At 40.8% G+C, this 21,295-nt stretch overlaps 1 protein-coding gene across 11 annotated transcripts in view; it reads left to right on the top strand.

The window, feature by feature from the left end:
* The window catches only part of LOC125241849 (ras GTPase-activating protein raskol), a 217,887-nt gene extending 212,963 nt beyond the window's left edge, over nt 1-4,924 (top strand). For all 11 annotated transcript variants that reach the window (XM_048150520.1, XM_048150518.1, XM_048150529.1 and 8 more), the window contains 3 exons: nt 301-2,382; nt 2,533-2,648; nt 3,203-4,924. In XM_048150520.1, the coding sequence (XP_048006477.1) occupies nt 301-2,382; nt 2,533-2,648; nt 3,203-3,410 (2,406 nt within the window). In that variant the 3' untranslated portion in view covers nt 3,411-4,924. The remainder of the gene's footprint in view (nt 1-300; nt 2,383-2,532; nt 2,649-3,202) is intronic.
* Nucleotides 4,925-21,295: the final 16,371 nt, after the last annotated feature.

Genomic DNA, 21,295 nt, shown 5'->3' with positions numbered 1-21,295 from the left:
GGTCATGACCCCCCCTGGAGCCTAGGTTGGCCATACAAATAGACCACGTGACCCCCCCCTCTGGGACCCCCCCCTGGGCACGAAGCTGGATCCGCGCTTGTCACCTAGCTCTGTGGAGGCGGACCCCGAGTGGGCACCACATGTGGACCTGGGCAAGCAGCTGGCCACGTTACCGTATCATTACTTTGTATCTGGTAGGGATAAGGTAGTGTCTTGCGTCTCCGCGGCCAAGATAGCGTAGCATAATTTTTCAAAGATAGCACTCGCTTATTAACCTTTAACCATTTCATGTTGTTACAGGAGCTTGAACCACTGCAAGACATCCTGGACGAACTGAGCAAGCGACTCGCGAGCACCGACAGCGGCGGCGTGGCGCACGTCGCCGACAACATCTTCCGGTTCAACGACCCCACCTGCGCCACGCCCACCAGCAAGCCCGCCGAGCCCGCCGCCGCGCAGAACAGCTTCGCGCACAGCTCCCCCATCATGCCCAAGAGCGGCGTCCAGTTCAACATCAGCCCCTCCAAATCCAACGCCGAGGACTCCAAGTACAAAGGCGCGTACGCCGGCGGCATGAAGTCGCCCGCCAACCTCCGCTCCGCCACGCTCCCCAGAAACGTGTACGCCTCCAGCCCCGTGCAGAACGTCAACCCCGACCGCTACAGCTCCCAGTACAACAACCAGGAACACTGCGTCAACCTGAAAGTCGTCCAGATAGGATTCGGCTCCGACCAGTATCCCAAAGGCTTGAACAATGGCGTCGGCGAGAGCCTCGAGCGCCGCATGCAGGGCTACAAGCCCAGCAACTATCAATCCACTCACTTCCACAACGCCAACTACAACGGGACCGAGCGGTCGCCCAGCTCCGACAACATTAACCATAACTATTGCTCCAATGACATGCAAAACCTCATGAGGGACACCGCCACTCTTGAAGAGTTATCAGACTTATTAAAATACGCCGACGATTCTGATATCATTGACGAAAAACTTATTATGAACAAAAAGACATTGTCACAAACCCAGTCAAATAACAATAACAATATTGTCGTTAATGGGAATAAGGGTTATGCTAATAACGGATCGAACGTTTCTATCAGCGGGCTCTCGAACGTTGCGAGTTCCGGATATCAAAGCATAGCCACCTACAGCCAAAGTTCTAGTCCCGTAGAAAACGCCGCCCATCACCATCAACCCTACGAGAACGGCGGCCAGCCCATGAGCCGGTATTCGCAACTCAACTACCAGAAGCAGCGGGACAAGCACTACTACGACAACAAGAACGACAAGTTCTATCCAAAGAGTCAAGTGCAACAGAAAATAGAGTACGACATCCAAAAATACGGCATCCAGAATTTCACAATGCCCGACACCGCGCAGACCAACACGAGCGCGAACTCGAAGATGGCTCCGCTCGTGTTCACCAACCCCGTCTACAACATGGAGGACAGCCGTCAGACTCCGGAGAAGAAGAAAACCAATGAGAACAGGAATTCCAAGCGATGTCCCTGTGGCTCGTCCAGTTCATCGATAGATGAGGAGGTTCTGAGCACGGACAACGTGGAAACTAACTCCGAGGAGGGTTCTACAAACTTCAACGACGAAGGTAGAAGCTACGACCAGCAGAACCGCAACAACACCCACCGAAAGATAACCAGAGATTGTAATTACGAAGACGTATACCAAAGGAGCAACCACAGCCACTCGCCGCGCGTGCGCGACGACGAGTCCTCCAGCAACTCGCCGAGCCTGCGCAAGAGCAGCAAGACGCGCATGCCGCGCACCAACCCCATGCTCTCCTACTCCACCGGCCAGAGCGCGCCCAACTACAAGCACTTCGGCCAGCGCGGCGAGTCGCTCTACGAGATCAAGCCGCACCACATCTCCACCGAGGGCTACCCCATGAGCCGCTCCGACTCCAACGTCGAGGAGGTCAACAAGGAGATGTACCGGTTGCAGATCTCGCGGAGTCAGAAGGCGTTGAGCAATATGGACAATATTAAGGTCTCGCCGGAGAAATATTCTGTAGGCGACGCCGCGTCCGAGACTAATTATCCCTTGGATCGCGCGTATTCTGCGGCTAAGATGTCGAGTAGTCGAGTGAATGAGGACCTGGACAGGCACCAGGAATATTATAATCAGAGGCGGGAGTCTCCTTCTCGAATGGTGTTCAGTAGAGAGAGTCACTCGAGCGAGGCGAGCGAGCGCGCGGGTCGCGAGGCGCGCGAGTCCCGCGAGGCGGGGCCGGGCCGGGAGAAGCTGCAGCGGCGCCTGAGCCTGGAGTCGGCACGCGAGCTCACCGACAGCTCGGACGAGCTGGAGGACACGCTCTACAGCACCACGGGCCGTCGCCGCAACAAGCATCACAGAACCATCGAACAGGTAACTACAACTATTCTTAAATCAATGACTTCTCAGGACATTATATTTTTATATTTGCGTTGTGTTTTGCAGCATTTTTAAGCATTTGAAGATTCTATGTTAAAAGATTGATAGAGAAAAATAAAAAAATATTTTTATGTGTTTTTCCAGTACGAGCGAGAGATCGATCGGCTAAAGAACTCCGTGGACCTACTGCGCGGGAGACTAGGCCCCGCCGAGCCGGGCCAAGACACTTCAGACACCAAGATGAAAGCTATCATCACAAGGTAAGATTTATACGATTGTTATCCATCTACTCTCCATTTTAGTTTAAAGAAATATTTGAAAAACCGTTCACGGGCCCATTTCTCGAAGCTACAAGTTACAATTTAAAAGTGGTTGTCAATGTCTAATATGACAAGTTAGGAAGAGACTTCCGCTTGAACCCGCTTGGGCCCCAACATCTACATTTACACTTGTAAAGTCCTTAAATTATTTCTCAATTAATTATAATATTAGAGCGTTCCGAGGCGTCCGACACGGTTTTCTAAAGTCCGGCGTCTATTAGGCTCGCTGTTAATTCAAGACATACTGCACGAATCTCAATCATTCTTCTACATTTACTATGAAACTGCGTTTACTGGCGATGTGTCCAATCGAATACGCCATTCATAGTAAATGCGAAGTAAATTATTGCGATGCGACGCCAGCCTTATAACGGTTGACCGTTAATCATCCTTAGAACACAAAGCTCCGAAAGCACTGGGTTGTATTGTATTCAAAACTGGCTAAAATGTCGCCTAAAAAATTATCTCTCTCTCTAATCTCTTAACCTCCTCAGGTTAATCAGCGTTGAGGACGAGCTTCGTCGCGAGCAACGCAAGATGGCCGCCGCGCTGTCACACAAGCAGCGCGTGATCGAGGCTCAGGAGCACCGCATCGCCGCGCTCGACGAGGCCAACACGCGTCTGCTCTCCGCGCTCGTGCACCTGCAGCAGCGCGCGCCGCACCCCACGCACAACCACAACCACCAGGAGCTGCAGATATAGACAGATATAAAACTAGATTATCTCTACTGCACCTTTAGCACATGATTGGCGACTACGTCTTCTTCTAATCGTATTAATGACATAAGGACGAGTAGTCTATCTCTCGGCGACATACTCTCGCGTCAATCATATGCTAACCCTGCAGTTCTATTCACTTGGGAACAGTTGCACCGACCGTAAAGACCCATTCAGACGGCGCGAGAACTAGAGTATAATTGATCGGTGTGCTGGATTGTATTTAACCTGAACAGTCAGCATATAAATGAGCCTTTGGTCATTGATCAGATTGATCGACGTCGAAGAGTATCAAAGTAAAGTTGGAAGCGATTTTGACACGCCGGTGCAAATGTTATTTTACACATCACTAATTTGCTATGAAAATCATTGCCAACTTCGCTAAGTATGTCTCCTTGGGATTTCCATAATATTTTTAGCGAACGTTTTAAGGGTGTCTGACGGTTTGGTGCAATTGACCCTTACCTTGTCACTCGCCGACGCCTATCGACAGCGATTATTATGTCAACGAATATCTAATTTCTAATGATCTGAAACTTCGGCTGTTTGTAAAATACATTCACAAAATAACCATCGAATCATCTGAAGACACTATGTCTTATAGAAATATGCGTTCTACAACTATTTAAACGATTGTATCAGAGTGAGCACACAACAGTTATATTACTCGCAAACATACAGATTACCTTTATTGACTTCATGACTACTTATCAACTTCAATCTACTATCAATGCATAATGGTCAGGTGAAATGGTAATTTTTAATTATGTGTCTACAAACATTAATCGTACTAGTCTAAATGTTTTAAATGTCTTTTAATAGATATAAGGCTTGGAATTACAATGTCGGATATATTTAATTGTCTAATCCACCGAATCGCTTGAAATGGATTGAAAACCATCATGTATTGCTATTTACTGTTGGAGTTGATAAATGTTAAGACAAATTTAAATTAAGTAAATGTTTTACGTATACGTGTTTAATCAGATTGAAGTCAGTAGTGCATCCGTGTAATAGATAGTAACTTCGCGTCGGTGTATGTTTCCTTGCCCGTACCGTACTTATTGTAAAATGTTCCGCTGAGTTGTGGCGCTGTCGTGGGGATATAACAACATGTTAACAAATATAAGCCTAGAGGCATTATCTTTATTATTATTTATATATGTATATATACTTATATTATAAACTTTTGTTGTAGGCTTCGTGCACAAACCGTTCCACTGTCCGTCTTGTTTTACATCTGATATTTTATGGTTTTTTAATTCTATATTTTATTAATTTTTATATGAATGTAATGTTGCACAATTTAAAAACAATCTTAGTGTACCTAATGTTGGCGTGCTAAATCAGTTTTTCCACCGACCATGTAAACCAATAGTACATTGTGCAACAAGGGGAGGAAGTTGAATATTACTAACGAGAGTAAGTTAAATCGCGACAGGTTGCCGAAGCGATTTAAAGACTCGAGTTAGTAATATTCATACTCCCCGAGTTACACACAATGTTTTTCATCACACTCGCAACGTAAAAAATATGTAAATAGATGTAAAAAAGTTAAGTACGGTACAAGAAGTTTCATTATTCCCTTGGGAGAACGATTTTTCTATAACTCACGCTCCGCCTGCGTGCAATAGCACATTTAAAGTGCGGGTGTGATGAAAATTAATATTGTTTCTTAGGTTTTAGACCTGAATTACTTTACTACATCGATTGCATAGCCGGTGGAAGAATGTCCACGCCGCGATAAAGTATTCCGCTACCGACATTATTATAGGGATTGTCTAATGAGTTCAATTTGTTGTAATTAGATCCCTGGATCAAAAATCACGGTTCGTTTTGCCATTATCTTTTTACTTTGTTATAAGATGTTTCACTAGGATAAGTTAAGCGATGCTTTAATGATGACATTATCATTTGATTTCGTATCAGTATTCTTCTCAGCTGGTTAGATGTTCTCTCCGCGACCTGTTATGTTTTGTTCTGCAACATTGATACCAAAGAAGATTGAATATCCGTAAGCTCTAGCTACCGTTGTAGTGATCTACCTACGATTGTAGCAATAGTGTTGTATTTACAATGAAACGTTATTTTTATTATTTTTAAATTACCCTAATTTAAGACTTGTATCATAATATTTTCTAGATAGTAAGTATCTATATTGTTTAGATGGCATATAAAATTAGTAAATAAATAAATATTTTATAATACCTTCGGAGTATTATAATACGACCATGACATGGTAAGATTTTTTCATAAAATAAATATTCATTGTAAATGAATTTTAAATAATTACCGACATGATGAAATCAATTTTTGCATTATATAGTTTCGAAGGGGTCTCAATCAGCGGTACAAAGGTATACTATGCACTCTAATGTCCGTCACTACTTGTGCATGACGTAGAGAACCGCCTGTGGGCTACATTTAATGAGTGTTTCAATTATTCCCGTAGCGCGCTGCGCGAGCCAACCTAGTTGCTCTCCAGTGAACGACAATGTCTAAGCAGTTTATCGTAATAACATTAAATTATCAATACGTAATCAATCAATGTTATTTTAAAATAATTACATATATGTCTGACTTTAAATTACCTACACTGGAAACTGTCGTGTTTATGATGTTTTTCTTTGTGTCTAGTAATAAAAGAAAGAAATAAAGTATTCAGTATTTGTTTATATTTGGAGTCCAAACAGTATCCCCGTGGGGTAGTGGAGCGGTGCGGTGTGCGGTGCGCGGCAGATGGTCAGGTGTCCGGCTCCCAGCCGTCGGGCAGGCAGATCATGCGCCGGCTCATGAGCCGCTCCTTGCGGTCGTTCGTCTCGAACGTGCTGTACGGCCGCATCAGCATCAGATCGTCCGCCGTCGAGTACAAATATGAAAAGAATATCTCGCGGAACTTCTTGTCGGGAAACTCCGGAATGAACATGATCCTCCAAAATAGATTATTTATATTGGCGAAACATTTGAACAGTTGCCGTCTGTATTCGCATGAGTACTTGTTAAACCTGTCTCTGTATTTTAACTTGTGGGTCCAGGTGGAAGCGCCTCGGAACTCGGTATTGTTCTTCGTTAATAAGGGCCCGTATATCCGGGGGGTGATGCTGTCGAGCATAGTCTGCAGCTCGCGGGTCTGGCGCAGGTAGGCCTGGCGCTGCTCGGGGCCGAGCGGGCCGGAGATGCGGCGCCGCATCCACTCCACCAGCTCGGGCGCCAGGTGCACGTCGGGCAGCCGCGCCGCCACGTTCACGCCTCGCAGCAGTCTCAGCGCGCACTTCAGATATTGCGAGGGCTTCGGATTCTGCCCCAAACATGTCTTAGACGACCTTCTAGTATTATCTTTGCCTTTCGCCTTCTCTTTTCCTTTCTCTTTTCCTTTCCCTTTCTCTTGCTCTTTAACTTTCTCTCTCCCTTTCTCTTGCTCTTTGCCTGTCTCTCTCAATTGTTCTTGGTCTTTCGCTTTCTCTGTAACTTTCTCCGGCTCTTTCTCAGTAGTTTTCTCTTTTTCTTTTTGTTTCTTTTTCACTACTTCATTCTTCTTTGTTCCTATCACGCTATCCTGCTCCATAATCTTTTTCATTTCTTTTTTGACAAATAGCTGCTTTTCATCTATATCAAATATTGTGTCGTAATTAAATTTGAACGGTGCGTCCGCCGTTGGCCTTTGGAAATAAGGAAGCTCGTCTGACGGAAAAGTGCCCTCGTTGCCGTAGTCGTAGTTGTGACCGCAGTAGCATTTGCTTTCTTTGACGTATTTTAGTATTCTGTCTTGCCATTTATGATTGCAGTCGCACGGATCAGGCGGAGGCGGCGCCGGGTTCCCTCGGAACCCGAGATGTATGTTCATGTAACCGGTCGGTATCTGTGCGAACCCTCCGTGTATAAGATCTCCCTCTGCAGGCAGTATAGAAACGCTACCGAGCACGAATACCGTCCGCCGGCCAATAGAATACACTCCTTGTATCAAATACTGAGCGTTATTCATGCCTGTCGTGGGAGCTTTGAGCTTGCGACGGAAACCTTTGCGTTCCGGTCTCGTTATGCATATACCATAAGTTTTCTTTTTCACTTCAACTGTCATCTTATTATCCTGATGTTTTCGTTGACTCATCGTAGTCTTCATCGTAACCGTGGTCACTTGACTCGGAGCTATATTAAAGACGCCTGCCAATTTGTCACAAAGTGCTCGTGGAACGCGATTTGGGGGAGGCGGTGAAGGTGGTGGTGGCGGTTGCTTTACTCGGACTCTGTATTCGTCGCTCGGAGCATACGGTTCGTCGAGCTCGTCTAAGTCTGGCAGGGGAGGAGGTATAAACTTCTTAGGGCTCGCAGGAACCCACATCGGTATTATGGATTTTATCAGGTACGGAGAGGGAGGGGGCGGTTGGCGTTTTAACTTTGGCTTTGGTGTCGTTATAGCCACATCTTTATCAGGCTTAAATTTTTCTCGCAACAGTTCGATCAAATTTTTTAAGCCCAAATAATATATAGCCGATAAAATGAGCTTGGCATTAAAAGAGTAACAATTTCGCTTTCCCTCAATCGAGTGGCCGAAGAGCAGGAAAAATAAATGCGCCAACATTTTTTTCGGGTCATCGCTGCCGTTGAAGTTCGCAATCATCAAGTCCATGGGTTTTGGAAGAGGAAAGATGCCAAGTCTATGCATTATGCGGGTTGTCCTAGTGGGCCGTCCTTCTAGTAAGTCCTGGTAAACTGATGTCGCTAACTTATCGAGTGCGTCTCTTTGCGGAACACTGAGTACTTGGTACCAGCGCGGGCCGACGAGTCTTCTCATTGTCTTCATGGCCTGTCTCTCGAGATGCTTCCGATATTCTCTGAGGTCGTCCATGAAGATTTGTCGCTCGCGCACCTGCTTGGTGTACACGATCTTGGATCGCTGTTGCACGGGGTCGCGGAAAAACGAGTCCGCATCTTGCTGAAGGTGGCTTCCAGTACTAATCATGATGATGTTTTTGTGGTTTACTAAGTTTACTGTAATCAAGTCAAGTATTTTGGAAAGAAAGTTTAAACTGAATTTAGAAAAAAAAAATAGTTTCTATCGAAACTCAATGTTAAGGAAAAGGTAATCCTTTTAGAAATTTGGTATTTAGGTATGTCATGTGTTGACAATCAGTGTCAAAATTGACATTTTCGGAAAAATAGGTACTATTTCCTATCAAAATAGGTTTTATGCAATATGACTAAAATAATACCAAAGACCAATGCACAGGCGACTAGGCAAGATAGGGAGCGGCAACCGTGCATCAACTGTAAAGGACTACACATGCGGTCAGGAGCTCTCTATTTATTGGAGCGAAGTTTAAACGTTAAGTTTACCTATGCATCGAATGTTATACATAGCACGCACGTGAACTGCAGAGACTTGCTTTACCGAGTCAGGCCTCTAGAATGGTAAATCCTCTAACGCGCACGGTCCTTATCTCGTAACAACGTAGGTATTGGCATACTATACGGTTTAGTAGGAAACAAGTTATAAATAATTTAAAATTTCTTAGAATATAAATTTAAATAGATATCATACACGAAAGAAAAAACGACAGGGCCCACTGGTGACCGAGCCGGGAATCGAACCCGGGTCTTCAGCTTACGCGGCTAACGTCCTCACCACTAGACCACCCGTCCGCCGTGGTACCCGACGAAATTTCTCTAGTGTATGTTATCTCTGATAAGGCTAGGCGCCTTTGACCAACTCTAAGGGCGAGCAATTAGTGCTTGCACCTCCTATACGAACCCTTTGCAGGATTACGATATAGCGAGAGAGATGGTGCTGCCATCTATACAACTAGGGAACAAAGGAAAAGAAAAATACACATACATACAGAAATTTCGTCGGGTACCACGGCGGGCGGGTGGTCTAGTGGTGAGGACGTTAGCCGCGTAAGCTGAAGACCCGGGTTCGATTCCCGGCTCGGCCACCAGTGGGCCCTGTCGTTTTTTCTTTCGTGTATGATATCTATTTAAATTTATAATTTATATATAGTAGTGTGACTACTTGAAAAAAGAACAAATCGAAAAATATTTTATAAAATAATTTGATTTGTTCCCTAGTTGTGTTTCTTAGAATATGTTTAGTACAACGACTATTTGCTAGGGGACTGACAAAGCCCATACAAAAAAGCGTACCCCTGTTATGTATGGGCTTTTAGGCTTAAAATTAGATGGCGCTGTTTCGCAGCCTGGAAGTGGCCAAAATCATATTTTTCCCGAATATTTTTGCGTGTTTTTATTTTTTATAAGAACAAATGGTATAGGTATTTCTTTATTTTAATATCATGATATTACGTTAATACACATTTGAAAAAAAATATTGTAGGAATCATCAGTTTACATTACAGTTATGATAGTATTTAATAGGTGGCGCTAAAAATGGAGGTACGATTCTTAGTATGAAGAATGTCAATCCTATATAAATCATCTTTGGTTTAGTAATTTTATTTTCCCCTCACTAGCTCGGAAACACGTGTTTTGTCCTTTAATACCAGCGGGTAAAAACGCATTTTATCCACTAGTGGGTAAAGTAATTTGACCTTGAATAAAGTCAAATTAACTGCGTTAAAATTGATAAAAGTAGGTGAATCTAGTAATAAAGATGATTTACCACCTGTGGAACTACTGGAAGCAGTGATAATAAACGCATTTTTTGCGTTGTAGTTTCCTCGCTAAGTGAGGGGAAAAGTTTTGTGTTACACTCGGGTGCAAATGTATTTTACTTCTCGTGTGTTAAAAAACTCGCAAGTTCAGGATTCTATTCTCGAACCACTCGCTTCGCTCGTGGTTCAACTATAGAATCCTTTCACTTGCTCGTTTCTCAATTCCACACTCGGCGTTAAAATACAACTTTGCCCCCTTGTATAACAAATAACTATTTTCAGTACAGATGGTGTTTTTTTTACGCACTAGTGCGAGAAGTGGTTCATTAAATATGCTAGGTCGAAACTTTGGAGGCTCATCTGTACTGAAAAACGTCGTACGATACACGTGTGAAAAGGAAATTCGTAACTCGTGTCGATTTAAAACACTCCCTTCGGTCGTGTTTTAATTTATCGCCACTCGTTTCGAACTTCCTTTTTTACGCACTTGTATCGTAATGTACTATTATATTTTATTAAAAATTACACAAAGTTAATAATCTCACATCAATACACTTCTGTGACAATTAAAGCTATTTCACACCAACAAAATAGGCTTAAGTGTAGGAAAATAAATATCTGGACAGTAAAAATTAAATTACAGAACTTATCATTTAAAAAAAATCTTAGCTATGAAATGAACTTAAAAATAAAACTTATAATTTTATTAAAGCTTAACATTTTGACAAACAATGACTCTCACTAGTGCGATATAGAAGCACCATGTGTACTGAAGAATATAATGTTTGAATACTATTATGGATCTTGGTTAGAGCGCCATCTACCGTTGAGTAGCGAGCTACTACCACGAGTAGGTATGTTATTAATTTATAAATGTAAATAACCAACCAAGTAATGACAAATATAATATAAAAATGGCGGAAAAGTATAAAAAGACTGGTTGATGTCGATTTTTAGTAGATATATGACAAGGATTATTTATATGCATAGGATTTGCAATCTTCATACTAAGACTCGTACCTCCATTTTTAGCGCCATCTATTAAATACTATCATAACTACACTGATGACGCCTACAAAAATACTTTTTTCAAAATGTGTATTGACGTGATGTGATATCATGATATTAAAATAAAGAAGCATGTAATTTGTTCTCATAAAAAATAAAAACACTCAAAAATATTTGGTTAAAATATGATTTTGGTCACTTTCAGGCAGCGAAACAGCGCCATCTAGTTTTAAACTTAAAAGGCTCATACACTTCAGGGATACGCTTTTTTGTATGGGCTTTTGTCTATCCCGTATTATATGGTCCTTGGAATATGATTTTAGCAGATTTTTGCAGTTAGTAATTATTTCATGTTTAAACATTTTATCATAGGGGTTTCACAAATAAATAGTACCTACTAAAACTTTTCATATAAATTTTACTAATGCTGCAATGGTGATATATTTATATACTTACATAAGATTTAGCCTATTTCACTTCCAACACTGATTTAGTATTATTGTTTTTCCTAGTCAGAAAACCATTGTCTGTCATATATAATTTCACGTTAAAAGAAATAATCATGCATTTAAGGGTTAAGACGTAATTTTTTACAATAATTAGTTTCTCCCTATAGATAGACATTTAGATACTAAAAATACAGTTGATGGAATCCTTATAAAGTGATTACAGTACCACCTGCACTGGCTGCACTATTATTATTAACACAAAATTATAGTACAAGTTTATAATTAAGATTACATACATGGTTAACTTACAAACTCCAAGCTTTAGTAAATAAATAAAAACAACATGCTGCTTACTGTACCTATACTTACTATCTCTGTGTTTTTGAGAATCTTTGTTGCGAATTGGTAGGGAGTATAATCTATAGAAAAAATAAGTGACTGATTGATCGCGATGCTAATAATCTCGAGATTTTGAATCGCGAAGATAGCATTACACTACTAAGGGCCACTTGCACCAACGAAATTGGTGGATTAACCCGAGGGTTAACCCACCATTTTATACGGAATTTGACAGATGACAGCTCACTAACTCTGAGTTAAGTCACAGTATAATAAAGAGTACTATCGCTATCGTACAGTATGGCCACTCCCGCTCCCCCCTAAAAGCGCCGCCCACCCCCTCTCGGTTACCTCACAGTTACCGCCTGTCAAAAACGCGAACAGTCAACCTGTCAGATCTCACTCATACAAGCATGGTACGCGTTCACCTACACGAGCTTAGAATGTGTGCTAGGAACGCATCTCTTTCATATATTTGATCGTCAGTACAGATGTGGTTAAGTGGTTGATGCAAGTGGGTTCCAACTCCGGCTCGTACCAATGCGTTTTTCGGAACTTATGTTATATGCGAAATGTCATTTGATATTTGCGAGTCGCTTTTCGGTGAAGGAAAACATTTCGGACTTCGGACGGAGGAAATCGGACTAAACTCAATAAGGCCGCCTAGTCACCCTTCGGGTTGAAAGGTCAGATGGCAGTCGCTTTCGTAAAACTAGTGCCTACGACAAATCTTGGGATTACTTGTCAAAGCGCACCTCAGGCTCCCATGAGACGTGGCAAATGCCGAGATGCTCGGGATACGCAAGGAGGATAGCATTAATACTAGCCTTGGGGGCAGTGGTTATGGCCTGGGAGGTTATCAATTTTATAATACGAGTGTGTATGTACAAATATTACTAATTACTTCTTACGCGCTCGCAAGCCCAGTCCAAAGAGCATTGAATCACTACGTTTTGCCCAGTCTACTAAGTAATAGAATAGCTAGCTGGTTTTTAAATATAAACAACACGACGGTTCGACACTCTCGACGTTGACAACAATCTCGGCCAAAATTCAGAAGAGAATGGTTTGCATTCGAACTGACATTTAAGTAAATAGGTAGGTAGGTAACTAAAATCAAGGATTATTTATATAACATTTACAATTTTCATACTAAGAATCGTATCTCGATTTTTTTAACGCCACCTATTTATACTATCATAACTACATTGATGATGCCTACAAATGTTTTTTCCACTCACTAGCTCGGAAACACGTATTTTGTCCTTTAATACCAGCGGGTAAAAACGCATTTTATCCACTAGTGGGTAAAGTAATTTGACCTTAAATAAAGTCAAATTAACTGCTTTAAAATTGATAAAAGTAGGTGAATCTAGTAATAAAGATGATTTACCACCTGTGGAACTACTGGAAGCAGTGATGAACGCATTTTTTGCGTTGTAGTTTCCTCGCTGTAGTGAGGGGAAAAGTTTTGTGTTACACTCGGGTGCAAATGTATTTTACTTCTCGTGTGTTAAAAAACTCGCAAGTTCAGGATTCTATTCTCGAACCACTTGCTTCGCTCGTGGTTCAACTATAGAATCCTTTCACTTGCTCGTTTTTCAATTCCACACTCGGCGTTAAAATACAACTTTGCCCCCTTGTATAACAAATAACTATTTTTTTCAAAATGTGTATTGACATGATATTAAAATAAAGAAATAATATGTAATTTGTTCTTATAAAAAAACACGCAAAAATATTTGGGGAAAATATGATTTTGGCCACTTCCAGGCAGCAAGACAGCGCCATCTAGTTTTAAGCCTAAAAAGCCAATACATTTCGGGGGTACGCTTTTTTGTATGGGCTTTGTCAGTCCCGTATTATATCGTTCTTGTACTAAAATTAAATAAATAAATATGCACTTGCGTGGGCATATTTAAATTTCACCTCCATTAGGCCGATAGTCCACTATCATATGTTTATCATAGAAATATGATCATAAAACTGTATGGCTCCCTTTTTCTCCAACGTGAAGAAAAAGGACGGCATGTTGCCTCTGATCATATTTCTATGATAAACATATGATAGTGGACTATCGGCCTTAGCAACCAGATTAGTTATTGAGTTCGTTAATAAACACAGGACTGCTCACCTTGCAACCCCCAGCCGTGTCCACTGACCAGCCCAGCGGCGAATCAGCTGGTCGCGGTCACAGACCGGGCCAGGGTGAACGGCCGCATCTCAGCCATTCGTCACCTGAATAATTCCTCACCTCATTCATACGCACCAACGAATCTATTTCAATGTTTAAGCTCGGAACATTATACCGAAACAGAGCCAGCCGCCAGGGCGAAAGCAACTTTGTCGAGCGTCTTATCAGTTTTGCATGTCTAAATTTAACCGGTATTGACGTCGTGTCTTGCATATAGGGCTGCCGAAGTTTCTTTAATCCGTGCAATATCCAATATCGCATTTATCCAGGTATTTTAATATCAAACCTGAGGTTCGAGTTATTCAACTAGGGGCCAAATCAGATTAGGTGTTTCATGAAGTAAGTAGTTTGTGATTTAGGTATGTTTATAAGTTTTATAACTTCCTGAATCCTGGCAGGCAAGCATGGTCGCGCGATAAATGATAAATCACGAAGCCGTCACTATCGCACTATCAGTAAGTGCGATAGGGACGGCCTGATGTTTTATCATTCATCGTGCGACCATGCTTGCCGGCCTGACCACTGAGGCCTGACACTAAGGAATAGAAACCTACCATTCCTTTTTTTTTGCTTCTATTACAGGCCGCGGTATGCGGATTATAATAATTATATTTTTATAGTGTTAATTTTATAAATTAACACTGAACACTGAAAATTAAAACTAAAATGCTGAAGTGTAACTGAACGCAGAACTTTAAGCGTTCACTCTCTTGGCCCATAGTCGTATAGTCTCATATGGTGAAATTGCTGTTTGTAAGCTTCATAGAGCTCTGGGTGGCTAGCCGAATGGCACAATCGCTCACGAAACGCTCACGAAACGAAGCGCTAGTAGATATCTATCTCTATCGCGCTTGCGTATTGGCGCGACAGAGCCAGCGGCGTATCGCTTTCGTTTGGCGTCGGAGAAATGCCATTCGGCTACGGGGCCAGGTCACGTAGAAGAGTCCAAGACAGTTTATTCTCAAAGCTCAATACTTAGCATAGATTTCGGACGTTTTTCTTGTTTCCAATTGATGTCGGCAACTCTAACTATTAAATATGATAATTATGATTCAAGAAACCGAGTACCATAAAAAGTTTGCTGTTGCGACACGGCTGTTGGTAATGTTGGGAATGAAATACCTATTAAAGTGTGAGGTTAGTGCGGGTAATTCCTGAAGGTTCACGCTACAATTGTATTGAAGCAGAGTCCTTATACTATAGAAACGCTATATGTAGATATATCATACGGTATCTATTATTTCCCGTAAGCTATTATTAGGTATGATTCATACCTAATAATAGTTTACGGGAAATTATTTACATGAACATAATATTATTTTCATATGCATAGAACTTAATAACGCACAAGTTTTTCACAGAAATCGAGAAGCGTCTAGTTGAAATAAGGTGACCGAAGACCGGTGCTGCCATATTCCTGAACACAGTGATAGCCCTTGGAGAAAATATGAAATGCAGAAGACTAACTGTGCGATACCAATTGCGTCAAACCGTAAGTACATATCGATTTACAAAGCACCAGAAGTGAATAAAAGCGTTTGCGAATGCATCTATGAATTTACAGTCAGACTGTAATTATACAAGACAAGGCAGAATTATGTAAAGCCAACAGATATTCACGTGGTGTCAGTCTGCCATAGGCTTAACTGTTGCATATGTGCATCAGTTCAGTACCCCTGACAATACAAGTTGAAGAAACTTTCGCAAGCTCGCATGCATGCAACGCATACAATGTATTTACCGCATGGAAATACAGCTCACAGTTTAGGACCTCGAATGGAGATATTAGCTTACGAAACAGGCCCCGTAGCCGAATGGCATTTCTGTAGTCTGGCTCTGTCGCGCCAATACGCAAGAGCGATAGAGATAGATAGCTACGAAAGAGATATTATCGTCAGCGTTTCGTGAGCGTTTGTGCATTCGGCTACGCACACAGAGCGTACTGTATTTCTGTTTGTGCCTATACATATGTTGTGACGTGCATCGGACCCTGTTTCTACACAGATCTGAAATCTGGACAGGATTAACGTTGTACATATTTAGTACCCACAGAGCTTTCCAGATATTGATGGATGAAGGGAATAACTGTCGAGTATATTATTAGGCATTTCGTAATATCGCTATGAAAATCCTCTTTCATTATTCAGTTAGTAGTCTCGAAATACCATACACCAATTAGCCCATTAGTTAACCCGAAGTTTACCCACCATTTTATATGGAATTTGATGACAATTGACAGTCCACTAACCTTGAGTTAAGCGGGTGGTGCAAGTGGCCCTAAAGGACCACTTGGCCAAGTAAGGGTCAGTTGCACCAACGAAAATGGAGGGTTAACCCACCATTTTATATAGAATTTGACAGTTGACAGCCCACTAACCCTGTGTTAAGTGGTTGGTGCAAGTGGGCCTAAGTAGTAGTAGTAGTAAAGGTAAACTAAACTACTTAGGGCCACTTGCACCAACGAAATTGCAGGGTTAACCCGAGGGTTAACCCACCATTTTATATGGAATTTGACAGATGACAGCCCACTAACCCCGAGTTAAGTGATTGGCGCAAGTGGGCCTTATGCTTTTAACACGTTAGGTATATTTATAGATTTGCTATGCGTTTAAGAGGTAAATGTGTTTAGTGCTAGTGCTCCACAAATTACGTTTGAGGTTTGCTGTCGGATCTGTAGTGTACTATGTACTATCAGCGGCGAATTTATTAATGAATTCATTCATAATAATTTCTCCATGTACTTTTGCAGCTGATAGTACATTCAACCAATCTGAATACTAGGCCACTGTGGAACCCTTTTCACAGTAAAAGTTAAACTGACTTCTATAACAAACTAGCTTTTGCCCGCGGCTTCCCTCGCGTTAGATAGAGACAAAAAGTATGTCACACTCCATCCCCTCAACTATCTCCCCTTAAAAAAATCACGTCAATTCGTCGCTCCGTTTTCCCGTGAAAGGCGGACAAACAAACAGACACATACATTTTCCCATTTATAACATTAGTATGGGTAAGGCCTGATTTAGACGGCGTGCGAACTCGCATGCGATTTTAGTTACATTGCGGGCTGTTGAGGTAACCTATAATTTTGCACAGCCATCAAATACCGCAATAAAACTCGTATGCGAGTTCTCGTACCGTCTAAATGGGCACTAAAGCACGGCGTCAATACGACAGGGTTCTAGAGTGGCCTAGGGTTCCAATTGGTTGACTGTACTTTAGGGTAATTTCAGACTAGTTATAAGAGCATGCTGTATGAGCGTAACAGTAAATATTGAATAATGTCGTAATGCCGCCGTGTTCGATTTCGTCTTCAGTACATTATGGTGTTTTTTCTCGCACTAGTTCGCAAAGTAGTACGAAGACTTCAAAGGGCCATATGTATTTTGTATTGCATTTATTTATTAACGCACAAATAAACAGTTTACATTACTGGTATTGAAAAATGTCGTACGAATTTGTAACTCCTGTCGATATAAAACACTATTCGGTCGCGTATTGTATTGTGTTTTGTACAAAATAAAATTTTAGTAACTTACTTTTACCAAAACTGTTGTAAAAAAATCCAACTAAAGGAATCAAAATGTTAAATTATGATGTAAGTGAGTGGCTGAGAATTATCCCCGCCCTGCAAGTCCTTGGCAGTGACGCACACGAAGAATAATCTACATTATCTATCTACTCAATTAAAATAAAGTGGCCCATTGATTAATTTATGGTGTTTTGGGGCGTCCGGAGTAAAGGCCAATTTTGGATTACGAAGAATATACATTTTTTTAGAAAAAATATTGGACAAAGTTGTTGTTAATCACGCGTGCCAATATGCGAATGGTTCAAAATGTGGGATCTTGAACGTTGCGACCGAGTGAAAGACAACATTTTTTACCACATCAACACACCAATTCAACCAACCAGCTTTGGGCATCAAGTTATAATTTGTATAACATTTGCACTATTGTGGATATAAGTAATGTAATGTTCGTCATTCGTTTCTGAAGTATCAAAAGCGCTTTTACGAGTTGGTGTGGTGAAAAAATATATTTTTTCGAAATCTTAATTCCCTGCTGCAAAATAGTCTGAATATAGTTCGAAATCTTAATTCCCTGCTGCAAAGTATATACCTACTTGTAAGATTGTTAGCTTTTAATGCGAACCTAGTGTACCTGCCTTGACGATCTCTTTATGTGTGCATGTTTTTGTTAGTTTCTAATTAAAAATATGTATGGATTTTGAGAAATAAATAAATCTGAATCTGAATCTGAATCTGAATACCTTCATATGTGACGTTCTCAAACAAAAGATACCTTGTAGCAAACACATAGAAATGAACTAAGTATATTTAGTCAAATTCTATATTTAATATTAGTGAGGTATCGTAACTCTGCTGTGCAGAACGTGAGATGTGTATCATTGCCATTGCCTAGGCTAAGGTTTAAGATTATAAAAATGTAGAAGCGTGCAATATAAATAAAGAAATGTTACACTTCTTTTTGATTGGCCAAATTCTAGTAACTAATTATCATATTTTATTTATTCGTTTATGGGTTTCGTTCGCTCCTTTCTATTTCAATCATATTAAATCAAACAAGATTACATGAATTACGTAACTATACCTATATAACATAATTAATTACGTATTTGACTGATACTTCTTAACTGATTATTAAATTATAATGTAGTTGTAGGTGTGTTAGTAGCTACCGATTTCCTATGAACAATCTTAAGTTTGCTCCAGACAGAAAATTGCCAAACATGAATCCATGAAAATAATTATTCCAGACGTTTAAAGTTAGCGTAGGTTCTTAAGTATACATTGTTCAAAGTTTTACTCAAGGTTCAGAGCCCGATAAACAAGAAGTTTTAACCCTTTTTTATAATATTCAGAATTTATATTCTTTAACAGAGCCCATTAGAATATTTTTCTAGTTTTTGTTAAAGCGCATTATTATTTTGAAGTTACTGATTGTGATTGAGCAGAAAGTACATGAACAAGACGAAAGAGTAAGACCACAGCACGAGGTCGTCCTAATTTGCTTCTCTGGATACACCTATTGAAACTATTTTCACAATTTGTACAAAATCTGTTAATTCCTAAAATGTTGTCATAGCCATGGTTACAATACATTAAAAACGGAATGATGAAAAAATATGCACCTTCATGTCTTCATATGGAAGAAAAAAAATCCGTTCCCTTTCCTATCAATAATTTCCCTTGAATCGTTTTTCCAGTGTTTTTCCATGATTCCAATGTCGTAAGTATTAAAGCCCACAACATAAGGCCACAACACAGGGCTAGCTGATGTCGTGTCTAGCATGCAACTTTAACTTTTTAAAACATATGTTCTAGGGTAGCTACGGTTAATAAACATAAAAAATATATGCTATATCACGTCCAGGATTAAAATGAAAACTACCTAATGCGTTCCCTTTCCTATCAATTTTTTTTCGCTTAAATCGTTTTTCCAAATTTTCCAATATTCCAATGTCGCAGGTATCAAACTACAGAATGCGAGCCACTGCCTCCTCTACCCGCGTTGCTCTCGCCCAGGGCTAGCCGATGTCGTGTCTAGCATGCAACTTTCCACGTGGCACTGGCAGGAAGCATGCAACTTTCACTCCATTCAAGATCTCCGCTGCATCTGACTAATGAAACAACGAGTATTATTGTCTAAGCGTCAGTGATAGTTTTGCGAATAAAAACTGTGATTTTGTTGTACAGGTGTACAGCAAACCGCAGCTGAACTAAAATAACCACGTGACATGTTGATTACCAAAACCTAATTAATAAAAAACAAGAGCGTGTCGGGCCACGCTCAGTGTAGGATTCCGTAGTTTACCGTATTTTTTTAAAAAATTGTTCAATCTATCTAGTTCAAAATAATGTTCCTAGAAAGTCTATAAACTTCTACTTTTGTTATTTAACTAAACTTATGGTTCAAAAGTTAGAGGGGTGGGGGGGACACATTTTTTTTACTTTAGGAGCGATTATTTCCGAAAATATGAGCATTATCAAAAAGTGATTTTAGTAAACCCCTATTCATTTTTAAATACCTATCCAACAATATATCACACGTTGGGGTTGAAATGAAAAAAAAAAACCTCCCCACTTTACGTGTAGGGGGCGTCGGGTTAATAAAAGATTATTTTCCACTTTTTATTTTTGCACTTTGTCGGCGTGATTGATATACATATTGGTACCAAATTTCAGCTTTCTAGTCCTAACGATCACTGACATTATCCGCGGAAGGACGGACGGACGGACAGACATGGCGAAACTATAAGGGTAGTTGACTACGGAACTCTAATAAACCGTAGTCTTATTACAAAAAGGCTTATTTTTGAAAATGGAGAGCACGACACTCTGTGGCTCCCTTTAATTAATACTATCTCCACTACTACGCATTCTCAACTCTACTAATATTTACGTATACAAATTGAAAACTAGTGGTCAATAGGTAGGTACCACAAGACCAGGGGGCCGATTTTTGAATCTCACGTCGTTCGAATTCAGAAAATGTCACCGAAAATAGTAGGCAATTCACCGTGACAATTTTCTGAATTCGAACGCCGTGAGATTTAAAAATCGGCCCCCAAGGGGGGCGATTTTTGAATCTCGCATACGGGATTTTGTCACTAAAATACCGGTTGAAAACGTTGACTTGCTTATTATTTTCAGTGACAAATTTCTGAATTCGAACGCGTGAGACTCAAAAATCGGCCCGCAGATTTCTAATTATCGTAGCTCGCATTTAAAAAAATAGCGCACCTACTCATAGTCGATTTCCAAGTCGTGGGGAGACACAAAGTCTTCGAAGTTCCAAATATTTTATTCAAGCGGTATTTGATCTACATTTCATGCTCATTAGTCATTACGCCTACGCTACAATATCCCAATAATAATATACGTAAATCTAATGTAATGGCCCTCAAAGTAGAAGCCCTAATAAGTGCTTCAAAAGGCTCACTTCAATCAAAGAGGATCGAGTATTATAGAGAGTTACTGTCAAAGTAAAATGTGTAATCACAGTGCATAGACTGCCATCTCTTGACAATTTGGCCCATATTCTTAGCTTGATATGTTTTAAAATGTCAAATATTAATATTAGCGCCATCTAGCTGAGCGTACCCCAGAGGTGTAATGCCATCTAGGCCACCGTACCTTTTTCTGTATGGTACTGAGGTACGTTTTTTTCTAGACTTTATCTGTCTATACGGAGTTTTTTATGTCTTTGCTTCAATGAATGAAACACATTAATGGTCATGCTTTCAGCTCGA

The sequence above is a fragment of the Leguminivora glycinivorella genome, chromosome Z (genome assembly GCF_023078275.1).
Source record: "Leguminivora glycinivorella isolate SPB_JAAS2020 chromosome Z, LegGlyc_1.1, whole genome shotgun sequence".
NCBI classification, from domain to species: domain Eukaryota; kingdom Metazoa; phylum Arthropoda; class Insecta; order Lepidoptera; family Tortricidae; genus Leguminivora; species Leguminivora glycinivorella.
Note: the sequence above shows the minus strand (reverse complement) of the source record. Positions and strands in the feature narration are given on the sequence as shown.